This window comes from Pygoscelis adeliae, unplaced genomic scaffold (genome assembly GCF_000699105.1).
Source record: "Pygoscelis adeliae isolate BGI_AS28 unplaced genomic scaffold, ASM69910v1 Scaffold42, whole genome shotgun sequence".
NCBI classification, from domain to species: Eukaryota; Metazoa; Chordata; class Aves; order Sphenisciformes; family Spheniscidae; genus Pygoscelis; species Pygoscelis adeliae.
This window is the reverse complement of record NW_008824283.1, coordinates 8316078-8332014: the sequence shown is the minus strand read 5'-3', so window position 1 is coordinate 8332014 and position 15937 is coordinate 8316078. Positions and strand designations below refer to the sequence as shown.

Here is a 15937-nt window from a genome sequence, read left to right as displayed (position 1 = left end):
GTGTAAATATTCCTTGGTACCTATTCAGGTGCTGCCTGTGTGAGAGCTCGATTTCTTTTAAAGATTGTTCTTCTGTTCTGCCATTTTCAAGGAACACACTGGCTCACAAGCTTCTTGCAAATCAAAAAGACCTTCTTGTCCTGTGTGTTTCACTGAAGAGTCTCTTTAGAGATCTTGAACTTGGCAGGAATTTGTAGTTGCTGTCCCCAGCCCTTTCTTTGCTAGCAGTAACCTACTCTGCTGCTAGTAGCTCTTCCCGCATGCTGTGCTGTGCGTCTGTGCTCTTAGCACCCCTCTTAAACGTCACGAAAGTTGCTGAAAAATGTTTTGTTGTTTTGAAGAAACAGGAAGTAAGTATTGAGATTGTGCTCTGAGGTAGAGGTGGCAGATGACGCATTATTCTTTTAAATGACGATGGAAAACTCATTTGCCATACGTTGTAAATCTTTTTTGTGTTACTCCAGGGGTGGGATGCTATTGAGTGGATAATTCAAAATTCTGAAAGCGCTCTAAGCTAGCAGTTCTCCACATCTACAGTTTGTACTAACTAGTGGTAATGCCAGCATTCTTCTTCTTGGTACAGCATTTCAGCTTTCTAGCAAATATGTGCATGGATTGTTGTCATGTGAATTTCATAAATTAACCCGCATGTATGTTTTATATACATTGCATACAGGAATGGCAAACATGATCATTACACTGCAGTTGTAGAGAGCGAGAGTAGGTCAGATCTAGACTGGATCAATTAACCCGTGCTTATGCCACTGGACAGCCAACTTGCTGCAGCCATGTCTTGTGCCACACGTTATTGCTTATGGTTTGAAAGTGGAATGATGACTGCAGATAACTAGGCACGTGAATGGGTCTCTCTACCAAGTGTTTGATCTGGTCCTGGTTTCTGTGATTTCAGTATGTAAAACTAGTACCTGAAGAAATTAATAAATTGGTGAATGACTGGAATTTGCATTATAAAAATGAAACAGAATTGTAGTCTTAGGATATAAAATTGATTTCTTGAAACAGATTGCCTAACAGGGCCAGTCTTTCTCATAGTGAAATTGTATTTGCTTTTCTTATGCCCGAGGAATCTTGTTGCCCTTCTGTGAACTTCTGTGGAAATCTGTACAAAGCTTGAAGCTGTCAGAATGTCAGTCTGTTTGTGTTTTTCATTGGTCTTGTAGTTCTAATCATTTTGGTAGTGACGTGTCCCTTAAGCGATGTGACTATGAAAAAATCTGATGTCAAGGTTGAGAGAACTGAGTGTACTTGCCCCTGTGATACTTCTGCGCAGATTGTTGTGCTTCCACTAGTCAGTTTGGCCTGTCTCTGTCGTTCCTGTATGGGCTTCAACTAATAAGATTCCTTAAAAAAAGAAAAAATCTATTATGCTGCTTCTCCTAGTTAAGAATGTAGGGGTTTTTTGCTTACTTTGAGATCAGTGTATGCCATGAGTGTTTGCTTTTATGTTCTCATTCCACTAAGCTTTTATGGCTGTTTTTCTGGAAAATGTCAACTACAAAGGCTCAGCATTTATCAGTCACTTAAGCTCTACCAACAAATCTTCATATGCAGCGTTTGGTCTGCCAAACACGTCATACTGCTAACATATGCAATAAAGACTAATATAATATGCATGCCTGGTTATGAATGTGCTTGCTTAATGACTTACTACAGAATTTGTTGTACAGTGTGAAACTTTATAGACCAATCCTCTGTCAGATTTTTTTTTTTGGTAACTGGGTAGTTCTACAGTACTTGGAGGCTTTGCATCTGGTTAAAATTTTGTAACTTAATTTCCTGTGCAGAATATTCCTGAAATCTTCCTTGCCAATATAATGAATTTATTCTTAGCTGCAAAGTACAGCATATAGTGTATGTAGGTCTAAGGAAACATGCAGACCTATGTAGTCTCAAAAGCTGAAGGAAATATCTTGGTGCTCCAGTTGAATGTCATGGATTTTTTTCTTCTTTATTTTATCTTATCTTACCAACAAATATATCAACTAAAATACTATGACCTGGTTGTTTCATAGTCAGGGCCTGAAAAGAATCTCAGTATTTTTCTACTGAGCATTTTCTACATCACAGGTGTTTGACTTTTTGACAAGTCGTCTTTGTGCAATTAGACAAATATAACATGTAAGCTGTTGCTGTCTTACTCAGTTCTCTGTGCCTGTGTCACCTAAGAGAGGACATTTTAACCTGACTTTTAAATACCCCAATGCGTGCTTACTGAAAGATGATTCCCCCTCTCTCCCCCCGCTTTGTTCCTTACGGAGCACTCTACTCAGCTAGTTCATGGCTAGTTACAACTTGTTGCTATGCAGTAGCCTACTCCTGTCTGGGTGCTTTTATCCCTGCTTTGCTGGTGTTCCCAGGTCTTGCACAGGATGTAGAGGTGGTGGAAGTTAGCACCTGCTGAAGCATGGTCGATTTGGTGCTCAAATGGAAGGAACACAGAAGTTGTTAAATCATATTCTTCTACGGACTTTTTTCAGCAACCTGCACTTAAACTGGACAATTTAAATCATGTTTTCTTGATTATTGTTGATATTTTTTAAAGGCATGTCTTGAACTAAGTCAACATAAAGATACTAGTGCTTGAGGTAATTCTGGATAGGGCTGAATCCCCCTTTCTGAGCTCTGGCCAAGAGTTGAACACTTTGTTGTGATATGTGGATAATTTTTCTCAGGTTAAGGACTGCCTGCCAGTGCAGACATAGCAATTAGTGTTTATTCTGTGAGTCCCTGTAATATGAAAAACCTGAAGAGGAACAGAGTCAGCCCTTCACTGAACTTAGTGAGGGTCTTGAGGTAAATATGTTCTTATTCATAGTAAAACTTTATTTCTTTTAATAGATTACACTTTGCAGCCTGGAACTGGGCTTTTAGTATTATTCCAGAGTAATGTTTTTAGCCTCCAAAAAAATTGTTCAAGAGTATGTGTGGGTCTTGTTTTGACCTTTTTTTTTTTTTAGGTTTTCAGAGCTGTTTATGCAGATTCTTGTTCATGCTTAGTGGTTTATAAAGGACAACAGCAGGTTCTGGACACTTTAAGAGGTTTTTGTTCACTTTATCACCTATAATGCACGCAACAAAAATAGTACATCAGAGTTCAGAACAACTCTCTGTGTGTGTGGAGGGCTGTTCCCTCCCTTTCCCTCAATCTCTGCAGAGGGCTTGGGCACTGACACTGGCTCTCCTGAAGACTTAGGACTTTTTCAGCTCAGACCCTTTATCTCCAGAACTCCTCTACACTTGGCCAGAGCCACGTGGCTCTGAGTTACCGCTCTCCACTGTTTGTACTTCTTATTCTTAGTAGGGTAATAGAGGTGAATGTCTCTTGGCTTCTCTTTAAGGAAAAAAGGCCAGGTGTTTTCCTGGTCTGATCCCGTCTGCTTGTTTTGGCAAAAGCTGTCATTCTGAGATTGTGGAGCTCTAAAATCTTGCACTTTTGTTTAGTTAAAGTGCTTCTCTATTTTCTTGGCTTCATTGTGCGGCTGGCTGCGTATTCATCTTGTGGTCATTGGGGTGCAGCTGATACAGGGTCTTCTTAAGGTAAAAGATTTTTGACATGCTTATTTTGCTGGATTCCCCAGCTCTTACTAAAGCATTGGCTGTCAACGCCTGGCTTTGAGGCGCTCCCATTCTGAGAACTGAACAGAGAAAGACCGTACCTTGATATAAAATGTGCGACTGTAGTCTCTCAATTAGTCTGTTTTATATGCTGAGAAGTTGCTGTGTATGAATATAGACAGTGCGAGTCCATCCCTGAACTCTTGCTAGATACCAAATCAATTAGTTGCTACTTCAAAGAGCACTTGGAAGACTATCTTTCTTTGTCCTGGATCTTCTCAAAAACTGTCCATACAACTTGGTTAATGAATCTGAGAACAGTATCTAGACTTTGCCATAGATTTGCTGATATTCTGTGGGTGGTGAGAGAAGCAAACAGTAAAAACAGCAATACTCTTACATAAGGGAACTTCACTGCTGAATTAGGATTTTTGCTTAAAAGTGCAGTACTGGGAGCTCACACCAATATTGCATTTACTTCTTGCTTATGGGTTAAGCAAATGCCTTTGCAGTGAAGTTTCCATAAGAACATGCTAAGAAGTTATCAATATAATCTGGTATCAAACTATGCAGGGCATGAAATTAATTTTAAAACAAGTCTCATGTCTGACAGAGGAAAAACTATAGCAACATGAGCAGTGGTGGTGTATCTGTCCTGATCCTAAATTCCAGTATTTTCCTGGCAGGGTCGGGATGCCCTGGAGTGGGTGATCAGCAAACTAAACACAGAATTGGAGGAGCTGAAGTCAACACGCGAGGGCATGAAACCAGCCATGGCAGCAGCGTCAACAGAAAAATAAAACCAAAAATACCAAGTAACTGACAGAACAATTTTATTCTGCAGACTGCTTTGTAGATCTCCCTTCCAAGGCTGATCTGCAGAGGTTTTATATATTTATAAGAATATTGGATCAGCGGAAAAGCAACCTCATCCGTCACCTCCACAGCAGCTCCTGTTGCCTACTGAAGACTAAATTGACCTCCCGCAGATGCTCTTTTCATTTAAACAATTTATGTTTAACACTGGAAACAAAACATTTAGCACATTTAAAACTGCCTAAATGTGCCTTTTATAACAAAGATAGAGAGTATGTTATATTTACACCATCTCGGTTTTTCGTACTCAAACTTGAAAAGAATGCATGTGTCATATTAAGGGTTTTCCATGTGAACATTTGTTCTGTGAAGGGCTGATAGGTACTAGAGCACTGAATTTTGTCTGTTCTGTGATCTGATAGTGTCTCATGACCATTTAAAGGGAACTACATGAGTTAGAACATGATACTGTAGAATTAGATATCTATCTAGATAGATATCTAGATAGATATATAGATTCTCTCTCTCTCTCTCTCTCTCTCTCTCTCTAATATATATCTAGATATCTATATAGATATCTGTAGATAGATATCTAGATATCTATCTAGAGGATCATCCCGAAAAGCTAAAACTTGTGTGGTACTAACTTTTCTTACGTTGTTTAAATGTGCTGCCTGAACATGATAGAACAATGCAGATACTTTACCTCTTAGATGTTTGTATCCAAACAAAGATAAAGTTTCTATTGATGTTAATAGTCTAAACCAGTTTTTTAGTGGGGAGAAGGGTGTAATTTATTTTCATATTTATTAACTTGCCCTAGTTCCTCCTCTCCCTATGAGGAGAGGACTAGTAATTCCTGGAAGGTGCTGGAAAATACTTCTCTTATTTATCTCTAAGAAGGGTACTTGTAGGCTACTTGAATGAAGAGACTGTGCTGTTCCACTGGTCCTTGCTCTTCACATCATGTCTTAACTGAGGGAGAGACTGGTGCAATAACCAGAAGAGTTGAAATGAGAAATAAGCAGGACATTTGGAATCCAAATGGTAAGGTTTCATGAACATGTACTTTTCATGCCCTGAATGGAGAAAACATGGAGTACAAGAAAAACAAATGGACTGCCCTTTTTGCGTGCTTTCTAGTAACTACTGACTACCTGTGTAACCGAATTCTTTCAACGCTTCTCCGCATTGGTACAAAATGGTTTCAGGATCATTTTAAATGCTTCTCATTATCTGGAAAAATACTCCAGTAACTGCAGAAATTGCTTCCTATAAAACGTGCATAAATAGATATTGGTAACAGTCCTAGCCTTGTCTGATATTCACAAAATTTTCATGTTTGGTCCAGGTGTAGTACACGTTTCTTAGACAGCCCTCTGTTAGGGCATTTTAACTTATTTTTTGGTGTGCGCACAAAGTGAAATAAATGTTGCAAGGATGTTTACTCGTTCAAGTGACAAGCGTGTGTTTAGGAAGCTGTTAAAGAGCATGAGTAACTTCTAAAAAACTAGAAGAGTAAAATGTTGGTCACTGTTTTGATCTGGTGATTTTAAAGTGTCTGTAGCTTGAGGAAAATTTCAGTGTTTGTATTCTGGTTAGTTTGAAAGTGAACATTAATTTGGGTGTAACTAGTCTCACTAAATTACATGAGCCTAATGAATAAACTTCATTTAAAAAAATATACGTATTAGTCGAAAGCAATTAAATGAGTAGCTAATATTTACGTTGCTCTTTTTATATGGACCTAAAGCCTTTCTTATTTTGGAACAGAAACTTGGAGCTTAAAGGCTGATAGCAACCCCTTTCCGGAAGATACGCCGGATAGCTTTGGTGCAGGTCAGTTGTGCTTCTCAGAGGAGTGATGCCACTTCCTGGCTAAAGACTGCAGAAGATGATGTTCTAGCTCCCGGTGAAATTCTGCTAGGAAGGGGAGTGCAGCTATGGCAGAGCTCTGTGAACGAAAGGACGAGATGAGTAAGTGTGTGTGCGTGTGGAAACCTGTACTAGAGCATTTCCATACATGCCTACTGGAGATGATGAAAACAACTGTCAGGGGGGTAGAAAAGTCCTTGGAGAAGTTCATGTATTTCTTCGGTTTGGAAGAAAAATTGTCTAAAGCTGCTGCTTGCGTCAGATTTGAAATAATTGCGTAGTGTTGTCTTAAAGCCGACTGACTTGTGTACAGCGCCTTCCAGCACTAGCTGGTGGCCCAGAAAGTCACCACAGGCTCCTATATTCTGTCTAGGGCCGAACTCCTCTGCCACACCGTAGGGTCGGTACCAGTTACGCATCAGTTTTCTGGATTACTTTCTTTGCACTTTGTTTCCTTCTTCCAGAAACAAATCCTTATCTGCCTGTCTCGCAGCATCTCCTTTCTGTTTCATTTCCCACTGGTTTTGGGCTGCTTCCTCTGCACGTTTCGTGCTACGTGGGAACTATATGGCTAGATGCTTGGTTTTCCGATCTGTCTGCTGCTCCGCTTGCTACGGATCAGCACCGTGCCTGCTTGTGCTCAGTCCTCTTCTGCTTGTCTCTAGGCTAAATGGGAGTGGGGAAGCTTTGGGTCGGAAAAAGACTCATTTCTTCCAGAGGCCAGTTCCGTCACCCCGCTGCCTCTCTTTGCTGCCGGACAGTGCTGCTGCTTCTTACCTTGTCTTTGGGGTACGTGACACTCCTGCACCTCTGGGCCTATCAATCTTCCCATGGTTGCTCATTTTGCCAGTGCGTACAAAGGACCTTGCAGGCAGTGGTCACGCTGGGACCAAGTAGGCACCAGTGTTTAGCAGGTGAAGTGATTCTTAATTTCCTGTAAGCTTTCCTCGACATTTTCACTCTTCTGCTTTCTGCCCATCTAGTTTGCATACAGGGCTCCCACCCTTCTTCTCCCTTGTGAAGACCATGTGACTCTTCTCCGTGGGATCCAATGGGATCTGTAGCTGGGTGTTCAGCCCTGCTGTGCTTAACACAGTTTTTGAGGCATTCCATTTCCCACTCCAGTTCTGACTTGACCCTTGGGGCAAAAAACCCCCTGCCTTTGGAATTGCTTATCTTGGCCCTTCCCTAGGGAAACTCCCCCATCTTTTCTTTATTTACTGGAAATGGCTAAAAAAATATTTCTGAAGTCAGTCTTATGTCACGTGCATTGACTGCAGTGGCTGTCAAAGACAGAAAGCCACACGTGAGGGAAAGTGGCCGGCTGCCTGTGGAAGCGGGGGGGGTGTAGCTTTTTGGATTGGTGCAGAAACAGCCGGGTACGTAGGAGGAAAAAAATTTATAAAGCAGAAATGGCGTTAAGTCAACACATTAACTTGGAAGGATCTTGAAGCGCTGGGGACCAAGCAGAAGAAAGCTCAGCACCTGTAACCATGCTGATTAATGGGTCACAAGTGCCATTTTGAATAAGAATTCTGCACTTTGAGAGTTGAAAATAGAATTAAAGTAGAGTTTTGTGTGTTGGGGGAGGGAGGGTGTTGGCTGCTGTTGTTCAAGCCACTGAGGCTTGCAGTTCAGTGTTTCTCAGCGGTTAGGTTGCAGTTCAAGGGAAAGGGAGTGGGGGGGGCATGGGGAGGGGTAGTTTGGTTTTAAGAATTTAGAGCCAGTGTATCAAGTCTCCAGATTGGTTAGGAGTGTGGCTGCTCACCCTGCCCAGTAACTACGGCTGCGTCGCACACGCCTGCTGTGGAAGGATGAAGCTGGGGATAGCTGGTTCCTGACCACGGGGAAACAGTGAGGGAAGATGGCAGCAGTGGTTCCCGGAGCTTGGCAAACTGGGCATGTTAGCTCTTGGCCCTAAAGGATTTTAAGATGTTGAAGATACCAAACTTGAGGTAAACTGGTTTCTGGTTGATGCCTATTTTTTGTGCTAGTGCGGACAGGCTCATGTTAGCAACAAAAGGCGTTACCTTAAAACAGTGTAATCAAATGGTTGTGTGTGTAATCGGTTTTGTGTAGACGATCCTTTTTTTTTTCCCTTTTTTTCCTGACTTGCCCTTGCGTCAGTGTGAGCCCTCCCTGCTCCCCCACACTTCTCACTTCTTTTCCCCCATCAGGTCAGCAGGCGCGATGGGGGAAGGGTCATATTTGTTGGGAAAGCGGGCAACCCTAGTGTAAGTTGCAGTATTCTTGAAAGACTTGCTTAACACAAGTAAAGGCACTGAACTGCAGCACTTAACATGTATCAGGCATTGATGTATGTGATGATGTAATAAAGTAGCACCGAGTAAGATGACCAGTGACATTCCTTGATGTGCCACTTTTCATTTAAATCTTCAGGTGGAGCAGTGGGTAACAGCTTTCCTATTCTTGCATCTTCCTAGATTGTAAGCTGTGAAGGGCAGGACTCTGTAAAGTGTCTATGTACACTGTGGTGCTATCTTAAATAAATGACTCCGTTTAAAAAAAACACTTCTGGGTGTAACTGCTGTAATAGAAAATGGGCTGTTGGTTTTCAGAGAAGGCTGCAGAAAAATTATTTGCGTTAGTCTGTGCTGGGTAAGCAGCAGGACCCATTCCCTGGAGCTCACTGTAAGCCACCCAGCCTACTGGTCAAAAGCTCTGCGGGGGTCCTCTGTGCCTGAACTGGTAACTCCATTTGGGTCTGGCAGCCGCTTCATTTTGCAGTAAAACAGGAGAGGGCCCTCTGAAAAGGTTAGCCTTCACTTGTAAATAAGACCTTATTTATCTAATAAACTATCATCTTCTTGGCGGGCCAACGCTACTTGCCACCGGTCAGAATCATGCAGGTTATGGGCTAGCCTTTTAATCGCAGCTCCAGGAAGCAGGTCATGCTTTCGCTACAAATTTGTTCAATGAAAAGGCATTTCTGTGAAGCACAAGTCCTCTTAATTTTTCCACAGCTGAGGTGATTGAGGTATGACTCTCATTTTATTGGAAGGCACCCGCAAGTCAAATCATCCATAAGGGCTCCTAATTTGGGGCCCTGCTGGTACAATACTTCCCCTTCTTACTCTTCCGTAATTTTGTTTCTAACCTAGTTAAAATCTGCAGCAGCTAAGGTTCAGGGCTCTACCTGACCAAACAAATGTGGAACATGCCCTTACTAGCTGCGTTGTGTAAGAAATGACGCTCACCGTCTTTACAGTTAGCTCAAGAAAGCAAGCGCAATGCAATGTCATTTTAAGGAACTTTTTATTAGTAATGCATAAACAAGGAATTGCATTTCAGTACCACATAACATGAAAACAAGCAGAAGACAATTCTATTGCCTTTCTCTGTTAGAGCTGATGCCCCGGGTGTACCTGCAGCCGCACAGGCGGTACATGCGCAGTGACAGCACAGAAGCAGAAGTTCAAAGGGGAAGGGTTTGTGCTTTGGGCCTGTTAATCTCCAAAAAGTGCAGCTCCTGTTTGCGATTTTATTTTTTTCCTTTATTAAAGGAGGGGGTTGGGGAGGAGGAACCAGCTTTAACAGAAATACAGCTCAAATACACTCCTCATTGTATCTTCGTTTTGCTTTCTAATTCACAGGTAATGTAACCACCAGCCCCTTCAATAGAAACGTGCCCGTCCTAAATGTCTAAGCCAAAGTTGGGCCTTGGCTCTACCTGTCCTGTAAGCTGGGCCATGAGAATGCAGCCTCTCTGTATATACACACACGTCAACTTAACCCGTGTTTATTTCCACCAAACTTTGGAAGCCAACCTCCCGCAGAAGTTGCATCGACTCATGCCCGTGTCTTTTAATTCTAGATTTAGCAGCCCCTGAAATCCAATTTGACAATCCCACACCGCACTGTTTGGCCTACAGCCTGTCTTGCAAAAGCCGAAGTGTTGCTGGCTCCCGCTGTTAAGCACTGATGTGACTCTGGTGACAGAAACACAGGGAGGACCCGTAGCTTAATGTAAACGCTACAACTGCGTGGGAGGCACTAAGAACCTATTTTTTCATACTGGATGCTCACGTTATTGCACTTGCAGGGTTTTTTTAATTAAATGGGTCAATAATCAAACAGGTCTTTTCCAGCTGTGGCTGTACATGAAGTAGCTTGGCACCTTGAAAGACTATCTGCTTAAAAATGTAGGTTTTTATTAGCTATAGAAAGGACTATTCCAAATGGCTTCCTCTGGAAGCGTTCCACAAAAACCGTCTTGACAACCTTTGCAGACTGCAGCGGCTTCCATAATTATTTCGGGACACAGAGCCCAGGCCACCTGCGTACCTGACACTCGGTTCAGCCAGGCCCTGCCACTGCAAAACAGCCCGACCAGAGAAGAAGCTGAAAAGCTACTGAACTGCAGTTTAGCGCAGAGAGACAAGCAAAGCCACCGCCACATAAAACTTGCTGTGTCTGTTTGACAACTATTTAGCTCCATCTCCCGATTTTGCCCTATGACATTCATTGAGTGCAGACTACCATGGTAAAACTCATTCACAAATCTTTGCTTGTCAAGGTGGTGTAAAGTTTCAACTCTCTGGAATTCAGTGCTAATTGCTTTCAAGTCCCGAAAGCTGATGGAAGCTTGCAGTGCAGGATCCTATTGGCTCTGACACTGAGCCCTCGCCTCTTTACCAGCGCCTCTCAAAATTCTTTGAACAGTTGTAACCACGTTGTAGTCCCTGTTTTTGCAGATGGGGACCTGGGGCACGGACAGGCTCACAGCTTGTGCCAGGTAAACTGAGCAACGGGAGCAGCTCTGGGATTTTTCAGCGTCAAGCTGAGAAGGCAGGGAGGGCCACGGGCTCCCTCTGCTCTGGGCTGCCGGAGCTTGTGGGTGCCGCTCAGTGCCCGCCCCTCGTACACGGCAGCTGGCACCGGCTCTCCCAGCAGGAGGGGGCTGCGGCGCTGGCCTCGATCGAGCTGCCATGAGGACAACGCTCATGAACTTACATGTCAGGAAACGGGGTTCTGTGTCTTTGTGTATCACGTCAGACTGAGCTAATGCCCCTCTCCCGTTGTTTTCCTACCAGGAAATTTTGGTGAATAGTAATTTCAGGTACCCAAAAAATCTGAAACACAGTAGTAAAAACCAGACGGAAACAACAAAACAGATCTTTATAGCTGGAATCAATATTCATAAACATTCTCAGATTGGCCTTAAGATACATACATACAAAAGAAGAAGAAATAAACCAGAGCAGCTCCAAGTTATCAACATGGAAATACTATAAAATTTTATGGTAACGTTAACAAAATCCATACGCTGTAGCACCAGAGCGTACAGTCGCAGCACCTTTCCCTCACGCCTGTGCTGTCACTGTTTCACAGATGAGACTGAGCTTGTAAGAAAGACATTCCCGAAAGGTGTAGAGAGCTGCTGGATGAGGTAAAGCATGAAGGTGGCAGCCAGGAGTCTGAAGTTGGAGCTTCTAAATTAGTTTTAACCTACAGAGCATGCAGCCAGTAACTAACCATGGAAGCTGATGCTGAACTCGCCCGGGGAAAGAGGGGAGCTTGAAAGAGAAGAGAGCCCAACATAACAGTTGTGATAAAAATATTCTCTCCACTTCTGGTTTAAAAACTAAATAATCAAAAACCTCTCCGAAAGACTGCCAGCATTTCCCTCCCAAAGATGAGGGATGGAGATTTGCCAAAGCCTGTACCACATGCAGGACAAGCGCGCCTCAGCTACAGACCCTCGGTGTTGGAAGTAGCGACACGCTGGTAACGGAGGGAGTTGGCTGGCAACGATGACTAGGTGCTCGTCACATCACTGGGGTTACACAAGCAGTTTTATTGCTATTCTAAGAGTACTTTGACATGTTTCCATCCCTTCATGCGGCCCAGCCAGCGTTCAGCTGTTATTCAATCATTTTCATTAACAATTCTTTGCCAAAAGAAACGTCTGACTGATCTTACAAAACTGTAAGAGCATGAAAAAGAAAAGGAGAGAGACGGAACCTTTAAATCAGCTTCCACATGAATAATTAACACAGACAAGGGCTATAACGGAAAGGCATTTTATTTTCGCCAGGTAACACCCCTCCCTGTATGGGGTGAAGTAATGGGGAAAAGGGAAAAAACAACAACCCCCCAAAGCACTATTGTCACCATGAACGTTTGAAACTTCGGCTTTTAGACAAGTGAGAGCTGCAGCAAAGGCCTGCTCGCTTCCTCCATCGCCGCCGCGAGGCAGAGCTGGTTTTTAATTCTCCACAACCAGGTTCACATACAAAACAGTAAGACCGATGCTGCCAGTGGCATTTTTAACTCCTTGGGTCTCCTGTGATGTATTTAAACAGACCTTGGGCATATTAATAAAGCTAAAAAAAATCAAAAGATTTTTTAAAATGCATGGAAGGGAGCTCACTGTGCTAGTCCCACATTCTTTTCGGCAGTAATTCACTCTAAAATGCCTACGGAGTGCAAACTGTATTAGGGGGCTGAAAGCGTTAACTCTAATAAAGATAATAGCCAACACACATATAAATAAGACTCATTTCCTTTTTAAAACATCATGGGAAAGTCAATTCCCATTGCATGATTGATGGAGGCTTCCTAAATATTAATAAATATATTACACATATTTACAAGCTTCTGATTTCATCCTCTGACGCTAATGTGAAGTTCAGACCGTAAATAGGACATGCTGGGCAGCACCGCAGGGTACGCAGGCAAATGGCTGCAGTGGATTTGGGATGCTAGCGCAAGCAGCGAGATGGAAAGCTAAAAATAGCCCACTCCGCAGCGAGCCAGGCAACCAGCGAGCTGAGCTCCTCCAGGCTTTGCGTGACAAACCACCCCGCTGCTTTTTCTTTTGTGGAATGAAATGCCAGGGTAATGTGGAGCAACTGTGGCAGGGGGGAAGGGATGGGAGGGAAGGGGAGAGGCAGCCCTCCGCACCACGTTTCCTGGAGCCTGCCGCAGTGTGTGTCAGCAGCCCGGAGGGTTTTTTCCAGGGAAACAGGGAGGTTATCCAGGCCCTGCCCCGTGGCAGCTCTGCGTGAGCAAGACGGAGCAATTTGTACAACCACCGTGGTGGTGTTCGGTGTTTGCGCCCTGCCCGGCGCAACAGGGCTCGGCCCAAGCCAAGGGCTGCTGGGCAACCCGGGAAGGCAAAGGCTGGATCTCGAGGCTCCACCGCCTCCCCAGAGCCGCCCCGGCCACTGCCAAGGTGGAGGGGGGCACAGGCGTGCCATGAGGCGCTCACTTGCCTTCGCACACTCAGGATTTACTTAGTCCTTGATCCTGCCTGCTCTGCAACGTCCTAAATCCCTCTCAAAGGGGAAAAGAGACGTGCGGGATACCCTGCGCCTCAGTGGCTTGAGGGTGCCCGGGAAGAGGACTGCGAGCAGAGGACTGAGCGATTGTAACATGTGGCTGGGGCACTGCCAGGAGCAAATGATAAGAACAACAACAGGGGAGATGCAAAGTGAGATTTCGTGCATTTCCTTCAGCCTAGTTTTCCTGATGCACTGTGCAGCAAACACACGGCCTGGTTTTGGCACAGAAAGAAGAAAAAGTGCTGATGTGACTGAGATCAGGCGACTCCTCCAGCAACAGCAGACCTTTCCAATCAGCCTGTCTGTGCTGCTCACCTCCTGCGATCCTACATCCTTCTCTCACGCCAGTATTCCAGGTGCTTTAACGTGCAAGATGCTTCTCCAGAGGTACCCCGAGGAGAGGGCCATGACACCTGACCTTACACGGACAGCTACGAGGGAGAGTTAGCCTTGAGCCCTGCTTTTCCTGTTCGCATTGGTTCAGAAAAAATTAAAAACGTTATTTCAGTAAGCCCCGCATATGCAAAAATTCTTGTTTTCCGAGGGGGCATTTAAAGAAAAATAAGGATGGATGAGTCTCTGGGAAGGTTTAAGGAGACTTTTGCGTGTGCTTTTCAAATCAACTTAAAAGATATGATATGAGTGGCTGCTCCGAAGGCTGCAACGTAACATGCAAATACACTTTGAAGGGGAAGCCTTGTTCCCCTGGGCAGCGGGAGGCAGCCCGCAGCGGGACTGGAGCCCAGCTACCGCATGGGAGCCAACCACCCCCGGTGCCCCACGGCCCCCGCACCGTGCCGTACCGGGGCTGGCGGGGCAGTCTGCCTTCTCTTGGGCTTTTCAATGCACGAGATTTGGACAGGAGAATCTGTTTTGATTAATAGATCTTTAAAGTCATGTTACAGAAATCCAGTCCCAGCTACTTTGGAGCAGTTCTGAGGTATCTCTCATTAATCCGAAGTATAGAAATGTTAATAAATAGATCGGAAACTTTTCCGCTATGTCATTCTATAATACACTGCTATATAGATATTAAATATGCCTCAGGGTATTAAAAAATTTATGAAAAAGTTACAGTAGTTGATTTTCAAGTATTAATAACTTGGCTATGTTAGCTTGTTTTTAAATACCAAAATGATCTGGCCCCGAATTACTGACTAAACTCTGGCTATGCTTGAATTTTTAAAAAGTATTTTGAATATAAAAAAAGTGCAAAAAAGCATGAGATGTCAGTTAACGTAACATTGTTGGAACTTCTAAACAACTAGTCTAGCACTCTTTTGTGAGCGAATTAAAACGAGAAAAAGAATGAAAAAAGGTAGGAAAAAAAAAAAGAGAGAGATTGCTCCCAATCTGAGACAGCACCGTCCCAAATTTCAGCAGAACATCAACTTTTACAGCCAAGTTCTAAACCCCAGAAAAAATGGGGTTACCAGTGGATATGCTGTCAGACGTAACTATAGCAGTATGTGTGTGCCCCGTTATAATACAAATGTACACCTTACCCACCGTTTTCTCTGAGTAACCATGAGAACAACTTTACAGCTATTCAGTTAAAATTAGCAGCCTCCCTTATTTCCCATCCTCCCCATAAACTGTACAACTCTGTCTACTACTAAAATTCACTGCTACTAGTAGTCATCATCATACATTCAAGATAGAAGGTAAACTACTAAAACCTGCTGAGGAGACACTCAGAAGTACACTAAGGCTTAAAAAGTACAGCAGCTCAGGGGAATGGCCAACCACACGGGCGAACAGCTTCGTCGCGTATTTTGCCCTAGGATACAGGCATTGTCAAGTCCCGTGCTGAACCCTGATCTCAGAGCAACCGAAACAGTTCAAAGAAAGATGGTTTTGACCACGGTCGCTCACACCCGGTGTCTGGCGCGCGATACGACCCTTTGCTGTTTCGACTAGGACGTGAGCATTACTAGGGTGGTAATGCCAATATGACTGACTGTTTGCTACCGTGCCAACACTGACACTTTGTTAGATTTGGTTCTCCATTAAACGTATGTTTTCAGCTCATCTCCTGAAAAATGGTACAAAGCATGGTTAAAAAAAAGATTGAAAGCAAGAAAAGGCTTTCTAGTTTCAACGCACACATACAAAAGAGGCAACAATTTCAAACTATTGATACTCTTCCAGTGCGAGCAGCTGACCCGTTGTGTATCATTCTGCACAGATCTGAACATAGCGTTCTGCGTCTCTGGGAACCGCTGGAGTAGGAAATCCTGTGACTTAATGCAAATTCAAACCAGTCAAGTGAAACGAAGCAACAGAACGATAATCCAGTTTCAGTGACCTTGCTCATGGATGATGACCTCATGAAGACTAAAGCAAAGAAAAAGGCACAAGGC

At 43.7% G+C, this 15937-nt stretch overlaps 1 protein-coding gene across 1 annotated transcript in view; it reads left to right on the top strand.

Annotated features, from left to right (window-relative positions):
- Positions 1–4909, top strand: part of SLMO1 (slowmo homolog 1 (Drosophila)) — a 12522-nt gene extending 7613 nt beyond the window's left edge. Inside the window, exon 7 of the mRNA XM_009318581.1 lies at positions 4263–4909. Within this exon, the coding sequence (XP_009316856.1) occupies positions 4263–4376 (114 nt within the window). The 3' untranslated portion in view covers positions 4377–4909. The remainder of the gene's footprint in view (positions 1–4262) is intronic.
- The last annotated feature ends 11028 nt before the right edge of the window (positions 4910–15937 follow it).